At 44.6% G+C, this 18006-nt stretch overlaps 1 protein-coding gene across 4 annotated transcripts in view; it reads left to right on the forward strand.

Annotated features, from left to right (window-relative positions):
• mprip (myosin phosphatase Rho interacting protein) overlaps positions 1-18006 on the forward strand; it is a 51447-nt gene that overhangs the window by 9058 nt on the left and 24383 nt on the right. For 2 of the 4 annotated variants that reach the window (XM_034557937.1, XM_034557936.1), the window contains exons 2-8: positions 671-748; positions 1377-1442; positions 14953-15104; positions 15182-15266; positions 15355-15523; positions 15653-16088; positions 17387-17513. In XM_034557937.1, the coding sequence (XP_034413828.1) occupies positions 671-748; positions 1377-1442; positions 14953-15104; positions 15182-15266; positions 15355-15523; positions 15653-16088; positions 17387-17513 (1113 nt within the window). The remainder of the gene's footprint in view (positions 1-670; positions 749-1376; positions 1443-14952; positions 15105-15181; positions 15267-15354; positions 15524-15652; positions 16089-17386; positions 17514-18006) is intronic. The other 2 variants (XM_034557938.1, XM_034557939.1) reach the window with 1 other exon arrangement.

Below are 18006 nucleotides of genomic sequence, written 5' to 3' on the forward strand. Positions count from 1 at the left end.
CATCTGGCTTCAATGATTTGATTGATATCAGGTTTTGTTGATTTGGACCAAGCATGTAGTATAGTCAATTATGTGTTTTTCACAAAATTCAAAATGGCGGAAAATCTACGTAGGCGGACCTCAGGGGTCTGGAGGCTTTTTTGTAGAGCCGGTGGATATGGATATGTGTGAAAAATTTCAAGTCAATCGGACATTCTGGGTGAGGGGCGTCGCCGGTCAAACTTTGAGGGGGCGCTAGAGAGCAACTAAAAAAACTAAAAATTTGACTCCTTGATCATACGTCTATTTTCACCAAGCCTGACAAGCTTGCCAAATTTGAGCCCTTTTCATCGCTCGCAAAATGCGCCCAATGTACAAAAATAAAGATCAGAAGAGAGAGAAAAACAATACCCCTAACAATTTCAATAGAGTCCTCTCGGGCTGACTTTGTCAGTCGCTCGGACCCTAATATATATGTCTTATCTGTGTTTATGTGATGCTTCTGTGAAATGTTTACACTGCCATCTTGGCCAGGATATCCTTGTAAATGAGATTCTAAATCTCAATGGGCTTTTCCTCTAATAAAGTTTAAATTAAAATAAAAGCTCTCTGCCCCCTGCTCCCCTCCCTCCCATCCCCCTTGGCTCTAACACTCTTCCAGATTGAATGATTACTCATCTCTCTTTTACAGGCTAAACCTATATATGGTGGATGGCTGTGCTTGGCCCCTGAGGGAACTGACTTTGACAATCCTATGCAGAGATCCCGGGTATGAGCATGCACCATAGGCCCTTGTGTTTGTTCACTAAATGGTTTTTCAAACGATGTACACTCATGCTGATACAAGGGATGCACTGACACTAATATCAAATTTGCCTCAGAGGGCTTTACAATCTGTACACATACGACATCCCTGTCCCAGGACCTCACATCGGATCAGGAAAAACTCCCCAAAAATAACCTTTCACAGGGGAAAAAAGGAAAGAAACCTTCAGGAGAGCAACAGAGGAGGATCCCTCTCCTCGGATGAACAGATGCAATAGATGTCATGTGTACAGAATGTGTGTGTATATATATGTATGTATGTATGTATGTATGTATGTATGTATATATATATATATATATATATATATATATATATATATATATATATATATATATATATATATATATATATATATATATATATATATATATATATATATATATAATGTGTATATATACATGCTCTATGCACTGTCCCTACAGCTCCTTCTGAAATAATGACAGTGAGGCTTAAAACTAATACTTAATTTGTCTGTTGAGAACCAGCAATATGTCTGAGCTTTTGTGACTTCTAAGACCACCTACTGTGGTACATATCAGGCTATCCTCATAGCATGTTTTTCTCCTGACAGAAATGGCAGAGAAGATTCTTTGTGCTGTATGAACATGGCTGTCTGCGCTTTGCCCTAGACGAATCGGTAAGTAATACATCTTATCTACTGGTCAGTCCTCTTCTTCCTCTCCTTCTGCTACATGGTGTATAGAGCAGCTATACCCACCAATTAATGTTCAATGTAACAAGAGGTTCAAGATGGCTCTAGCTTTGGGCTGTCATAGTGGATGAGTGCTTTTATGCTGTGCTATATTTGTGAGTTCAGTTACAATGTCCCTTCAAGGATTGAGACCAGAATTCTATAATAATACACACAATTTAGGCTGGAGGCTGTGATAAATGGGCCTCAGCACCTCTGCATGCGCCAGGACGGCGGTTTACGCAACTCTGCATTTCTGTGAACATCAGACAGTACACACGACTTAAACAATATGTTTTCAGCGTGGAGTGCGTTCTGCTGCACATTTTTACAATGTCCTGTGGTTTACCATGTGGCCCTAAAGAACACACTAATGATATGTAATGTTGCTGTACAGCAAGTTGAAACCACACCATGTACATTTCATGTAAATCGGATGACACCTGTCAGATAAGGCTGACGTCCGGTGGTCTGTAGGAGCCGCTGTGACTATGACTCGATATGGGCCTGTAGATGTCTTTTGGCAGATGAAACGCAGTATGTTTACATTCCTAGGTTCGGGTTCCTCCAAATGAGATCCAGGTTTTATTACCATGTCTTTACCACAGGAGAGGTGAATCCCAGTAAGTGAGTAGGACAGTAGCCCGACTTTGCCTCCGGGTATTACCCTGCCAAAGTTACCTTTTTGTGTTGCCAGTAATGACAATTGGAGGAAACGTTGCGTTGCGCTTGTGCGTGGTTCCACTGTGTGATGTGTTTCCAGTGACACCCATGCCAGTGTGCTTCTCATTCTTTTTCCTCTTATTGTAACAGTGATTCTAAAACCGTCCGCTTCATTGTGCTTTGGTCTTTTCATGTGCTCCATAAGGGAAGAAAGTGGAGCAGGGAAATGGCTGCTTTGTGCTCTGGACTCTGAGGATAGGAACTATCCAAAACCTCTCAGCTGATAGGAACACTTAAATGGTCTTGATCTCATCAAGCTCATAATTGTTTACCCAATGGCTCAAGCCATGTTTTGTGCCGGATAAAAGTAAAACAATTATTTTGGATTTGATTGAGGTCCACAGCAATCTCCCATGTTCGAGATGTTACAAGGTGACTGTGGCTCAGTGGTGATCAGGGTCGTCCTTCAATCAGAGGATCGGCGGTTCCATCCCGGGCTCCTGTATGATTGGGTGTGAATAGGTGAATGATGTGATATACTGTTAAAGTGGTCGGAAGACTAGAAAAGCGCTATACAAGTACAGGTCCATTTACCATTTACAAGAAATACGCCATAATGTTTCCCTTCAAGGCTAATAACACTTGTGATAACAAAATCTCACTTTTTTATTAATTGATTTCATTCCATCACTTCCATCACAAAATGGCTGACAAAGATTGTCCTCAAATTAGGCTCACAGTAAACATGAGCTTGACAAGGGGCAGACGATAGAGCCCTCTCATTTCACTTGATCTCCGTTCATGAAGTAAATACATTAAGCCTTAGAATAAGGTTAGGATAAGTGAAACATGGAATCCATACATGCATCTTTACCCCAGTGTACAAACAATCTAGGTCATCTCATCATTTTTTGTTCTTTAACATTTCTTGAAAAAAATGAGTCCATACGGGGGCATCACACGTTTAGATGTCTTGCAGAAATTGAACTTAATTAATATATATATATATATATATATATATATATATATATATATATATATATATATATATATAATGTCAAACTTTGCAGAGAGACTGTTAACATATTGTGCTATGATATAAAGCTTTCAACTGAGAAAAGAGATATTCATCCTGGAAGTGTTCCGTCTTCCACAACTTTTAACCAATAACACACATACTGCTATATACACATCTTAACTAATCTCACAAGTGTTTTCTTAATTCTAACACCAACATTATTCAAATAAACCTTGTGGTTGAGGATATACGTTTGTATAAAACAGCTATGGGTATGCACATTTTTGCGAAAAAGCAGCTTGTGCATTTTTTTATTTCAATGTTTGATCCAAGATTGATGACCTTGACTTAGGGTTGCATCACGTATTTGGATCCACCAGTAATATAGTTTTTGTGCCATTCTTTTGGAAGAATGATACTGATGTCTTTTAGCCGTTTCTGTGTGTTTTGCCAGTTTAGGATCAGGGTGTGTATGCTAAACTGATGCTTCAAACATCCTCTTGAAGAACAAGGTCCAGGGACCGATGACGCTGTCTGCTATTTTTCACCCAACAGTCTGCAGGGTGCTATCTGAAGCAGTGACCTCTTAAAGCCAAACTATTTTCACCACAAGTGTAGGGAAAGATGCTCTCCCATTTAAAGCAGCATTCCTCCTCCAATGCCCTTATTTGGTCAACTGCAGTGAGCTCGCAGCCCCGCTGCAGACCCTAAAAAACCAAGAGGAAACATCAGTTATGCCCCAGACACAGACATTCCACACTCAGCCTGCCACAGCAAGCACCCAGCTCTGCTAATGCTGCTAATGCAGATAATCTGATAGTTAAACAGTTAGAGGAATAGTTTAGCATTAGTGGTTCAACGGATTATAAAACTCACAGTTCGGATAGTATCACGGATCAGTCATGAATCGGATCACAGATTGAATCGGCACAAAAAAAGAGCAAATATAACTTTTAGAGATCCATGATCAAGCCACCGATACTAATTGATGATCATTTATGATCCAAATTGGCAGATACAGATCCCTTTGTTTGATTATTGCAGCTGGTCTACAAGTGTCCAGACTCATTCTTTTTTTTCAATGTCCCACAACTTATTTCAACCGCTCTGAAGTCAGTAAACCATCAAGTATTCTAAATGTTATACTAGTGTTTTTTCATAAAGGCACAAAGAGCATAACTGATTTCTGATTTTTTTTCATTAATTAGTTTTAGTATTTTTAATGATTGAGAGCTAGTGTTGGGAAGTTGAACGGGTCATAATTACTATTTTATATCTAAAGGAGATGTTTTCACAACATCTCCTTTAAAACATCTGGATTTATACAAGTTTCCCACCAACACTACATTGTACAAGATTACATGTAACATCATTTTCACCGAACTGATCCTGAACGCATCATAATATAAATGAACGGATACGTCGTTCAATGGCCGATAGTCACTTCACTGGTTCTCTTCCTGTCAATTTAAACACAAATTAGTTGTTGACAATGTAACATTATCAGAGATCAGTAACTAGAAAGCATAAATGCTGACGTCCTGATTGCATATTTAACTGAATAATGGCGGATAACCATCGTCAGTAAAACTTTATTTCATACTCTGATGGTAACGTTAAACTGTGTCATTAATCCGCAGTTCTCATGTGTGCCGAACCGTGAGGGGGGATCGGTACAGATTGTTACACTATTATTTAGCACCCATATCACTGTTGCATATGCTTATAAAATATAGAGGAAACATCCACAGAGATGGAGTTTTTTCAAGAAGGATTTAGTGACAACCCTGAACACTCAATGACCAATGTTGGAGAAAATCAGCTGGCCATCAGAAAAGGGTTTATATAACTTGTTATTGGGACTTGGACAATTAATAGAAAGAAGAATGACTGCGTCATAAACTTCCCATACATGACTGGTGTGTTCTGCAAAAAGGGCACCTTGACCCAACCGGAGTAAATTGTGTGTCAAGTCCTTTCGGTAAGCTTGGTCCCAAGGGACACCCCGAAAGAACGCAACATGTTTGGCACGGGCTGCAATAAAAAAAAAAGAAGAAGAAATTAGCATGTGATAATAACCTTATATCCCTTAAAAAAATCTTTTACCTCCAGTGGGCTGTATTGTTTGCTTAGTTCAATGTGTTGAGTGTGTTTTATGGCCCTGTGTCATGTCAGCCAGAGTGCCTGAAATCTCAAGAGGAGTTTGGGAGAAACTTTGTGATTTTAATAATACTAAGTAGTAATAAGTCAGCCCCATTTAAGGCAGACACAATCGGAGGATATGGAATTTGCCCAATTATGTAGAAATCAAACCATGACAATTAATTTGAGTTTGGATAGTAGTAGCAGACACATGCTGTTAGGCAAGACTTGGGGGGGCATTCTTAGGTTGGATTTTTTGCACCCTCAAATCTATTGTTGTCGGTGTAGACGCGTGGAAGGCATGCTTAAAAGAGAGTGACACTGTCAGGGTTTCCACGTGTTCCTAAGCGACAATGTTTTAGGGTGCGACGAGATAAAAAATAGCTCAACTTTTGGAATGCTACAGCGTATGTCATGTGACAAGGAACAACCAATAAGAGCCAGCAGATGTATTTTCTTTCTTCCGTAAATATCTGTCTTGGGTAAATTATGGAGCAGTAGGTAAATCATGTGAGTGTAGAGCGACCCAAAGCTTTAACATTAGATTAGATTCAACTTTATTGTCATTCCACATGTACTAGTACAGACCAACGAAATGCAGTTTTGCATCTAACCAGAAGTGCAACAGAGAGTACAACAGTATATACAGATTATAAAATACAATACAGATGAATTTAACATTAAATAGTGCAGAATATAAACGGAGACTACTATAAATGGAAACTATCTAGAGTTAGTAGAGTTCAGAAGGGTAACAGCTCTGGGGAAAAAAGTGTTCCTCAAACGGCTGGTCCTTGACCGCAAGCTCCTGAAGCGCCTGCCTTGGGGCAGGAGGGAGAACAGTCTGTGAGCAGGGTGAGAAGCGTCCTTCAGGATGCTGCGGGCTCGACGCAGGCAGTGTTTCTTCTGGACCTCCTCAATGCTTGGGAGTGGAGTACCTGTGATGCGCTGGGCGATTTTCACCACCCGTTGCAGTCTCTTGCGCTCCGCGACAGAGCAGCTGCTGTACTAGACTGTGACGCAGTTGGTGAGGATGCTCTCGATCACGCAGCGGTAGAAATTCACCAGGATGGCTGAAGACAGGTGATTCTTCTTCATTGTCCTCAGAAAGAAGAGGCGCTGGTGAGCTTTCTTGACAAGGCTGGAGGTGTTGGTGTTCCAGGACCGGTCTTCCGAGATGTGGGTCCCCAGGAACTTGAAGCTGGAGACACGCTCAACGGCCATCCCGTTGATGTGGATGGGGTCATGCGTACTTCTTTTCACTCTCCTGAAGTCCACGATGAGCTCCTTTTTAGTTTTGCTGGTGTTAAGGAGCTGGTTATTGTCGGCACACCACCTGGCCAGGAGCTGTACCTCTTCCCTGTAGGCTGTCTCATCGTTGTTGGTGATGAGACTGATCACCATAGTGTCGTCTGCAAATTTGATGATGGAGTTGGATCCATACACAGGCATGCAGTCATGGGTGAAGAGGGAGTAGAGGAATGGGCTCAGCACACAGCCTTGTGGCACACTGTAAGTGCCACAGGGCGCTAGTCATTGAGGCACGTCGGTTTGGAGTGTTTTGGTACCGGCAAGATGGACGTGGTCTTGAAACATGTTGGCACAGCTGCTTGGGCAAGGGACAGTTTGAAGATGTCCGTGAATGGCCCAGTGAGCTGCTCCGCACATACCCTGAGCACCGGGAATACTGTCAGGACCCGCAGCCTTGCGTGCGTTGATCCTGCTCAGTGCTGTGAAGACCTCGGTGGAGGAGAGTGTGAGAGGCTGATGGTCTGCTGAGAGTGGCATCTTGGTGGCAATGTTCCTATTTTCCCTCTCGAAGCGGGCATAAAAGTCATTCAGCTCGTTCAGGAAGGAGATGTCTGTAGGTGTGGAGTAGGTGTTGCTTGGTCTGTAGTTGGTGATGGCCTGGATGCCCTGCCACATATGCCTAGGGTCGGCCTAGTAACCCTCTATCTTCAACCTGTAGCAGTGCTTGGCCTTTTTGATGCCCCTTCTCAGGTTTGCTCTGGATGTGCTGTAGGCCTGTGCATCCCCCGATCTGAAGGCAATGTTACGGGCCTTCAGCAGGAGCCGCACATCCTTGTTCATCCATGGCTTCTGGTTGGGGTACGTGGTGATCCGCTTCTCTGTAGTGACGCTGTCAATGGTGGTGGTAATGTAATTTAAAACAGAGGAAGCATAATGTCAATTTGTGAGCCACGGGTGGCCTGAGAGGCAAACGTACACCAGTCCGTGTGTTGAAACCTTTCCTGGAGTGTTGAGTCTGTCCCCGTTGGCCACACCTTGATGGTTCTCACAGCTGGTCTGACCTGGTTGATGAGAGGTCAATATTTGGGTTTGAGGAACACAGAAAGATGGTCCGACTGTCCTAGGTGGGGGAGGGCGGTCGCTATGTAGGCAGCAGCCATGTTTGTGTAAACCTGATCAAGAGTTTTGTTTCCTCTGGTATGGCAGAAGACATGCTGGTGGAGTTTCGGGAGGACTGCCTTTAGGTTAGAGTGATTGAAATCACCCACAACAATAAAAGCAGCCTCTGGATGTTGAGTCTGCTGTTTGCTGATGGCCCTATGAAGTTCGTTCATTGCTATCTTCGCGTCCGGTGGGATATAGGCAGCTGTTATGATGGTGAAAGTGAACTCCCGTGGCAGATAGAACGGTCGGCACTTAACCATGATAAACTCTAGGTTAGGTGAGCAATGTCTCCCAAGAGTAACAGAGTCCGTACACCAAGCTTTGTTCACATAGATGCACAGACCTCTGCCTCTGGTCTTCCCGGAGTCCTCCGCTGATCTGTCCGCCCGATGTGTGTAGTGTCCGGCTAGCTCGATAGCACTATCCGGTACGTCGTCGTGTAGGCATGTTTCGGTGAATATCATGACATTACAGTCCAAAAGAGTCTTACTGTGAGTGAGGTGGAGTCGTATCTCGTCCATTTTATTCACCAATGATCGCACGTTAGCGAGGAAAATGCTGGGTATAGGCAGCCGATGTGGTGATAGCCTTAGCTTAGCTCTTAGCCCTCCGCGCTTACCCCGTCTTTGTTTGCGATCTCGCCTCCGCCGGCGAGCACTTCCGCCCAGCCGGGTAGAGTACGTAATCTCCGGTGTTCTGGAGATCTCAGGGATGAGTGGAATACTGGAGATTAAATTGTCTGACAAACGTAATCCAATGTCAAAAAGCTCATGTTGGGTGTACTTTCTTAAGGCACAACTGTTTTGAACAATCAGACCCGAGATAAGAATACTCAAAAATTGAACAATCTGGAGAGACGCTGGGCCTCACGTTGTTCACGCGCCGCCATCTTGAGTATATTAAGATGTGTTCAACAGACTGTTTCACTTGCTTCACCCTTCCCGTCCAATGACATCACAACATCCAGTTGAAAGGTCAGCCAAACTGACCAGCAGTAAAGCCTCTGTGTGGAATTCACCATGCTGGAAATCCGTTTATCTTTGTTTTGTTTAGTCAGTGAGGCTTACTGCTAAATTACCACAACTTCATCATCGTTGTCATCTCGGAATGCAGGATTGGTTGCTTAGTAACGGTAGGAACTAAGCAAACCCGCAAGCACCTTGGATAAAAGGATGAAAGTGACACGACTGGTGTTTAGATGCAACACATGAAAAACCCCTTAAGAAATCCAGGCTCTATCTAAAGGCAACACATAACACAGAAAAATCACCTTGATGCACTGTGAGCGTCACTTTGTCTCCGCTTGGTTTAATATACTGACTTAGGGTGTGGACAGTGGGAAGTGTTCAGTGCTAAATAGTTGTTGGATCAAACTAGACTATTAGATCCCCTAGCAGCAGAAAATATAGTATTACGTTGTTGCCAGGCTCCTGGCTTAAGTAACATTGGTGGATTGAAGAGCTAGAAATCCGTAAGGGCTGCAACTAATGAATATTTGAACTGTTAACCGTCACTAAGAATTTTGACCGATTATTGCTATCAGTTAAACAGTACAAAACATATTGAAAAATTAAAACTGATTTGTGATTTTGCGCTCACTGTGGTCACTAACTTCAGTGATACCGTCTTCACTTTAAACAACACATGGCAACTAGACCCAGGAACTGCATGTATTCACAGACAAATAAACTGTACACTGCACTGCTACATTCACAGCTATAACGTTACTGCTAACTTGGTCCTCACCGTCACATAGAGTGGACTTGCAATCCACAGGTGGAAACCCTGACATAGTATGCCATTCAGATACACACCTGACAAACTCTCGGCTAAACTACGAGACTCGTGGCCAACCAAAGATGCTCACAAGTAGTTTTTTTGTCCAAGCCAAGTCTTTGGTCACAAGTCCAAGTCAAGTCTTTAAGATGGAGGTCAGGTCTTTGAGCTAGAGGTCAAGTCTTTGAGTTGGAGTTCAAGTCAAGTCTCTTATGTTTGTAACAGGTGTCCGTATCACCTGGTTGTCGCAGAGAGAGTCCAAAAGCACAGGTGGTATTAGTGTGTTGATAGTCACTGTGAGTGCAACTGGAGTTACAATCTCTGCTGCCAAGGTGAACTGGCACTCAGTTGTCTGTTTTGCACATAGTTTGCAGCTGGCGGTAAATTATGGACTTGACCTGTTTGTGCATCAGGGCATGGTTGCAGCTAGATAGCTTCTTCGGCACTTCAACCACATCAACCCTGAATGCAAGGCCTGAATCTTGAGGAGATTTCAGAGCTGGTTGGTTTGTAATTTTTGCAGAGATAAATTCACACCCATTCACACATCATAGGCAAGGTTACGGGAGTAATTTGCGGTTAAGTATCATGCCCAAGGACACATCGAGACTAGCGGAGCCGGGGATCGAACTGCCGATCCTCTGGGTGAAAGACGACTCTGCTCTTCCACTGAGCCACATTCGGCCTATACTTATTATCAAATTGCTGATACATTTCTGTCAGTAGATTAACTGATGAATTAACTAATTATTGTAGTCTTAATAGGTGTATAGATAGATAGTAGATAATAGATAGTTCCAGAGTTTAGTTCCTGTGGCACCATACTTTCTGGAAGTTTTCAAGCATTCAAAAAGGGCTATTGGTGGTAATAGATTTGTCTATACTGTTTATAGTCTCAGCTTTTTTAAAGTACTTAATGTACTGCATGTATGTTACGATTCTCATCTAAGTAAATGCCACTTACCGCACTGCAGGGCTCTACAAACCTACTTATTTTCAAACGAGATCTTTCTTCATAGTGGAGGAAATTCCTCCACAGCATCTTATTTCTTTAGTGGGACGCAATATTATTGACATATTTGGCAAGCCCTGGGGGTTTAGCGGCTTATCTTAATAAAGCTGGATCTGGGTTCTGTTCAGTGGCTTTAAAAGGAGCTGAAAAGGGACTCAGCACCTGTTATACATCTGTAGCAGCAAAGCCTGATAACAGAGCCGTAAGATTCAGAGCAGACACAGGGACGGTTGGAGAGGAAGTTTAGGGGATGTCTTTGCTTTGATGTTAATGAGATTCAAATGACAATGCGTGTATTATTGTCATACAAAAGTTACATCAGGATGTTGTTGAGTGTATTCACGTTTTTACTACAAGATATTTTTTTAAGTGTCATAAGTACACATAAGTAAGCACATCTGTCTCATAGCTAAATGACATGTAATGTAGTTCTATTTCATCCTTCCTGACCACCAGAGGCGGTGCTAAGCACTGGATATCTCTCACTGGATATATGTCTCGCGCACATGCAGGTTGAGTCTTAATACCAACAATGTCACCTTGGATGACCCCAGCCGGGTATAAGTTCCGGCGTCACCCTGAGATCAGTCCTTTTTCATCTTTTCGTTACGCAGGCTAACTACTATGTTAGCATCAGCTAAAGCTGAACTTGTACAGAGAAATAACTGAAGCTCGTCGCTTGTATCCATGTAGCCACTGGTCGAAGTTGCGGGTCTCTCGCCCTCCAAAGGCTGCGACAAGCTGTCCCTCTTAAGAGGGAATGGTGATTTATGTTCGATTTATGTCCGTGTTTTTCTGTCCTTGTCTGATTGTTCGTATAGTTGGTTGTTATGTAATTTTTATTTATTTATTTATTTTTTTGTCTAGTAATGTGAGGTAATATGTAACTTGTAAAAACTTAAAAATAAAATGATTGAAAGAAAGAAAGAGGGAATGGTGTGTTTTTTCTAAGTTCGGACCAGAGGACGCATCTATCTTCGGTCTTCACCAGGTTGTCCACCTTTTACATTGTGAAGCATCAACGAGTGAGATTGACTAACATTGTTTTCTACAACAGCAGATTCCACGGTTGGCGCTCTCGCTCCTGCTAATCGAGTGGAGCACTAACGAGAGCGTGTCCCCTTGCTGTGGCTAGATTGATACACTATCGCGACCGGCTTTCAGTGAGCAGAGTGTCCCTAACTGGTGGGACGCTAGTGAGGTTAAGCTGATGGCGATACTGATGGCGTGTACAATGGCCTTGGTAACATTGCTGCTGTTATAGCTAGCAGAGTGTCTCCACTCAGGCTAACTTGAGGCTATGCTAATTCGGACAGCTACCAGTAGAACACCAATAATTACAGTTGCCATACGAAGAGTGTCCTCACTCCCCTCTAAATTAAATTCAGTTTATTTTGTATAACCCCAAATCACAAATTACAAATTTGCCTCAGAGGACTTTACAATCTATACACATGCGACATACATGTCCCAGGACTTCACATCGGATCAGGAAAAACTCCCAAAAAAATAGAAAATTACCTTTCACGGATGCCCTGGCTCACATGTGGCCAGAGAGCCTTCAAGCTTTCCCCTGATCTTGCCAACGCTCCTCAGGGACCTTCGACAGGGCCAGTTTTTTACTTGTGGCCCCGTTGTGGCCAGCCAGGACTTGGTTTCCCCTGTTGCACAGACTCAGCTGTGGGCTGCCATGGCGCCTTCCCGATGGGAGGGACCTCCTATTGCAGCTAGGGGTTCGGATCTGGCATCCCAACCCCATCCACCTTCAACTATGGGCCTGGCCGTTGCAGGGCCCGACCGTCTGCTGAGTGACTGCACAGAACCAGTCAGGAGGACTATTCTGAATGCCAGAGCGCCATCTACCCTTCTACAGTACAAATGTAGATGGAGGCTGTTTTCCGACTCGTGTGTGGCTCCCAATAAGGACCCAGTGCAGTGCCCCGTGCCTACTGTACTCTAGTTTTTGCAGTCCATCCTAGATAAGGGCTGGTCTCCCTCTACCCTGAGGTAGTACGTAGCTGCTATTTCATGGCAGCATGATAAAGTCAACAATGACACGGGAGCCACAAGTTGGTGTCCCTCTTCTTAAAAGGGGCTTAGCGACTGTGTCCACCGAGCACCCCTAAGGCTCCTCCATGGGACTTGTCCGTGGTACTGGACTTGTTTCCCTTTCGAACCCTTGGTGGAGGCAGAGCTGAGATGGCTGACTGCAAAGACTGTTTTTCTCCTTGGCAAAGCGAGTAGGCGAGCTACATGCCCTGTTGGTGAGGGAATCCTTTCTGAGGTGGAAGTCAGATGGCTCGGGTGTCACACTGTGGTCTAATGCAGCGTTTCTCCTATAGGTGCTGGCACGCTCATATGTCAACCAGCCTATCCAGCTTGCACAGTTTGACCCCCCATTGGGTGAGGTGAGGTCAAAGCAGGCATACGGTGGTCAGAGCAGCTTTTCGTCTGTTATGGTGGGCCCAGGAGTGTTTCCACGTCATGGGCAACCCTGAGAGGTGGAGATATCTAGTGCTAACCACCGCATCCAGGATTCATAGAACCGTAGTTACATCCGTAACTTTCGTTTTTAAAGCAGACAACTCTGAACAATATGGACAACATTTAGATATATCGTCAACTATAGCACTTTGGCGTGGCCAACTATCAGAGCTCCAATGACACTACATCTGTTAGTGACAGAAATGTCAAACTGTGCTAGGGCCATGCCCCGTCATATTACCACAGTCGCAACCGATTTTTTCCTGTGTCAATGTAAAGAGGGATGTGGCGGTGAAACACCTCCCTCTGTTATCAAAGAACCAGGTATTACTCCTTGTGCAATGAGCCCTCAAAACTCTGGGAGGGCTGCAAACCCCTACAACGATAGGCCAGAGATATGGCCTCTACAATCCAGTGGGACAGCCTCTGGCGGGACAATGGCTTGCCTTTTTGTGGGGAGTGGCCCAGGACACAAACAGCTGATCCCCTTTTCTGAAACCTACCGATCTACTTGCATACACATGCAGTGCTCGCACCGGGCATAATGTGCCTCCACTCCTTCTCCGAGTAGAATAGAGGTGGGTGAAAAACTGTTGGACATCTGTATGCTGACTCCAAGACCTTAAACACAAAGGCCGGGTTGGCAAACCCTTGAGCAAACTTCAAGCAGGAAGGGCAAATTAATGAAGCCTATAAGTCAGCCTCCATGCAAGCTATGCACATTAGATGAGGGCCCCTGCCCGAGATGGTAAAAGGTAAATGGACCTGTACTTGTGTGGCGCTTTTCCAATCTTCCGACCACTCAAAGCGCTTTTACACTAGTTGTCATCATTCACCCATTCATACTATGATGGAAGGGGCTACAGTTCCACCTGCCCCGTCAGGAGTAGCTAACATTTACACACATTCACACACCGTAGGCACAGCCACGGGAACAATTTGGGGTTAAGTGTCTTGCCCAAGGACACATGGGCTAGCGTAGCCAGGGATCGAACCACCGATCCTCTAATTGAAGGAAGACCCTGCTCACCACTGAGCCACAGATGGACTCCCCACATAATACAAGGCACAAGCGGGATGCAGCCTCTTTGACTTTCGGTTCCCACCCTTTGGCGGGGTAACGGCGGACGACATGACAATTGGAAAGGAAGGGAAATATATATACACCACAATGCGTTAGCCTTTCTGTAAATTGCGCTAGGAAAAAGAAGTTTAGCCTGGGCTAACAGCGGACCCGTAAGAAGTCACTCGGCGTGACACTTTAGCTGTACTCGGGGCACTGTGCTCGGCTAACAAACAAATGCAAACTGAAACCTGGTTACGCGTTATAATGCGAATAATGTCACACAGTCACCGACAACACCTATAAAACAAATGCAGGGTAGACTGGGGAACAGCTAGCCTTGACGTGGACACTGCTGGAATATTCTTTGTAACGTCTCAAATAGACTTCTTCTGAAGTAAATCTACTTACTCAGCAAATCCAGACTGAAGCCAGGAACTGCATTTGGCGACTTAGTCGTCTGTGAACTATTGTGTAGAAAATACAAGCTAGCCTAGATGAGCTAAGGGAGCTATAGTTTCTTCATGGGAAGAAAGCGAGAATTATTTGTGAGAGGGTTGTTAACTGGTAATATGAGGGGGCGTGACCTGTCTGTCACTGACGGACATAGTCATTGGAGCTTCCATAGTTGGTCACACCGAGGCGATTCCCATAGTGAAACACCGAAAAACATTAGAAAAAGTACTGCCTCTCAAAAAAGGCAGATGAGGAATTCAATTCTGGCAGGAGGCACAAAAGAGGCAGGGCCATTGGGAAGGAGGCCAGGCCAGGGGCTGGATGCAGGAAGCAGGGTCAAGGAGGCAGGAGCCAGGACCGGCTTCAGACACAGCCAGCTAATAATATAAGCTACACTGGCTAATATGTCATGTTGTGTCTCCTCTAGCCAAGCACGCTGCCTCAGGGCACAGTGAACATGAACCTCTGCACTGATGTCATAGATGCGGAGCCAAAGACAGGTCAGAAGAACTCCCTGTGCATCATCACCCCGGACCAGGTGTACTTCATCAGAGGAGAGAATAAAGAGATCATCAATGGGTTAGTAGTCGAGATGTGTCTGTTGATGATAGGATGTGCATACAAACATGTAAAAAAACACTCTCCTCTGTGTCCAGGTGGAGTGAACAGCTGGTGGTATACCCCCGAACTAACAAACAGAACCAGAAAAAGAAACGCAAGGTGGAGCCTACAACCTCCCAGGTAATACTTCTACACAATACACAGCTTGATTTTATAATCCACTTGTCTTGTTTCATTGTTTTTGACGGTTTCATGTGTCCATGTCCAGGAGCCAGGTCCAGCCAAGGTAGCAGTGACCGGCTCTGGTATCCCAGAGGCAGAGAAGGTTCCAGACTCGAGCTCCATTATCTGGCAGGAGGAGCTGAACCAGAGAGAGGCTGAGGGGGCTACAGTCTGGGCCCCTGACCTGACTCCAGGATCACCGCTGCCCCCTGCAGGTAAGGAGGAATACCATCTTTGTGTAGTGGTCCATGAAATAGAAAAAAAGGGGAACAAATGTTGTGAATGTTCCTGAGGTATAAGGGGTTTGCTATGAAAGTGTGGCGTCTTCTGTTTCTCTTGTGTAGTTGACTGTGCGCCACAGGGCTTTGACGCCGGCTCACTGAATGGTGATGAAGTGGACTGGGGCGGCTTGGCGCTGCATGGCTCTGCACCCCAGCCCCCCAGTGACATGCTCTCCCCAACAGGCTCATGCTCAAGTTTGGGCGGCGTCCCACGCTGCCTCTCCCCATCTCCAAGCGACCCCTTCCCCTCCGGCAGCTCCCTGCTCTCTAACGGCTCACACATCAGTGGCTCAGTCAGCTCTCTGGACTCGGACGCCAGCGGCAGCACTGTCACTAGCAACGACAGCCACCCAGCCAACCAGAGGGGCGGCCACTCCTACAGTCACCATGACACTAGATCCCGAAGGCTGGAGGCAGAGACCAGAAAGGCAGAGAAGAGGAGTCGGTTCAGGAGCCCTGACAGGCAGGAAAGGGATGCCGTCCACAGCCCTGAGAGGAGGTCAGTGTCAGCTTCTCTTGTCTGTTGCTTCCGTTCCATAACGGTGTTAAGATGTGTAATGGAAGATTTCTTCTGTCAATCGGGAGAGGAGGAATGAAGTCTCTTAATCAAAGTTGCCGGTATCTGTTTTATTTCTTGCAAGAAGGAAAGTTATGACACAGCTTCTCAGGGAACTCTGTGACACAAGATTCAATGAAGTACACGTCACACCATTACCTATACAACATGAGTGTTACGCCCCTTAGCCCCGGTCTAACAACAAAAGTGCAGAGTCTGGATTGTATGAGGACTTCAAAGAAGAAGTTCCCTCTCCTTCATCCGGAAGGGTCAGCTCCTTATCTTGATTAAGACCCAGAGATCTTGTATCTGCTTCCTCTAACCCCCAGTGTGGAATGCAATTGATTTTACGATAGCAGGCTGGTCTGCTCCATATTTTCCCACTACCCTAAATCACTCTGCCATAATATCCCTGGTCACCTTAGCTCCATTTTCCCACAACATGACATTGCTATATTTTACTATTACAGATGACACCCACCTCACCCTCTTGGCTTGTTTGAAATGTTGCTGTTTCTGACGTGTGTCTGACCTATGATCTCTTTACAAACAGCAGCAGTGACCGAGAGGCAGATTACTGAATGGAAAGTACAGTGACTGTGTGTTCATACAGTCTATGCTTACAGTTAAAAAAAAGAAAGAAAAAATATGAAACAGATCTTCTCAGAAATGCACACAAAGGATATTCAAATGGCCTCACAAATCCCAGTATATACAGCCATTACTTATCCCTCCCATTAGAACCACAGCAGTTGTGATGGTTTATGTGTGCACATCAAAACTTCGTCACAGAATTGTGTGTGTTTGTGTGTGTGTGTGTGTGTGTGTGTGTGTGTGTGTGTGTGTGTGTGTGTGTGTCTGTAAAAGGATAAGCCAGAGATTCAAGTATTTCCAGACCATAGTGTTGTGTAGTATGGAGTTGAGATTCCAAAGAAGCAGTCCACTAACATTTGCATGTTAAATTAGAGGCTGATTAGTTATTTCACCTATCAACAAAGACAGCACGCTGCTATCAGGCCAAGTATTGCTCTACCTCTACAGTCATTCCTGTGTGTTTAATGTGTTTGTTAGATGTGAACCAGACATCAGCTGGAATGACACGGCGGATAAAAAAAAAACAGAGCAGCAAGTCAACTATTTATGGATTGGTTTTGAGGCGACACCACTGATTTTACACTTCTTTTTACTCTCTCTGTCTGTGTGTGTGTGTGTGTGTGTGTGTGTGTGTGTGTGTGTTGCAGCCGCTGCGTTGTTATTGAGAAGTTGGAGGCCTTGGAGCTGGAGAATCCAGAGAAACTGGAGGTGGAAGAATTAAGCAGGAGTGCAGCCAGACGGGGCCGAAGTGAGCACAGGCACTTCCACAGAGAGGTAACCCATATATGTGTGTGTGAGTAGTTGATACTGGGGTGACTGTGGCTTAGTGGAGAGCAGGATTGTTCTTCAATGAGAGGATCGGGGGTTCAATCCCCGGCTATGCTAGCCCATCTCAATGTGTCCATGGGCAAGACACTTAGCCCTAAATTGCTCCCGTAGCTGTGTCTACAGTGATAATGGGCAGGTTGAACCTTAGCCACTGCAATCAGTGTATGAATGGGTGAATGATGATAAGTAGTGTTAAAGCGCTTTGAGTGAAGCCTTTGAGAAGACTAGAAAAGTGCTATACAAGTACAGGTCCATTTACCATTTAATATCAGTGAAAATCCACAATTCTCAATGGCACGATAAAAAAGAAAACTATAAATTCCACACACTTAACACACTTTAGCAATAATAATAATATATCCTTTATTGATCCCCGTGGGGAAATTCTTCTCTGCATTTGACCCAACCTTAGTCATTAAGGAACAGTGGGCTGCCGTCA

Source organism: Cyclopterus lumpus, chromosome 19, assembly GCF_009769545.1.
Source record: "Cyclopterus lumpus isolate fCycLum1 chromosome 19, fCycLum1.pri, whole genome shotgun sequence".
Lineage (NCBI taxonomy): Eukaryota > Metazoa > Chordata > Actinopteri > Perciformes > Cyclopteridae > Cyclopterus > Cyclopterus lumpus.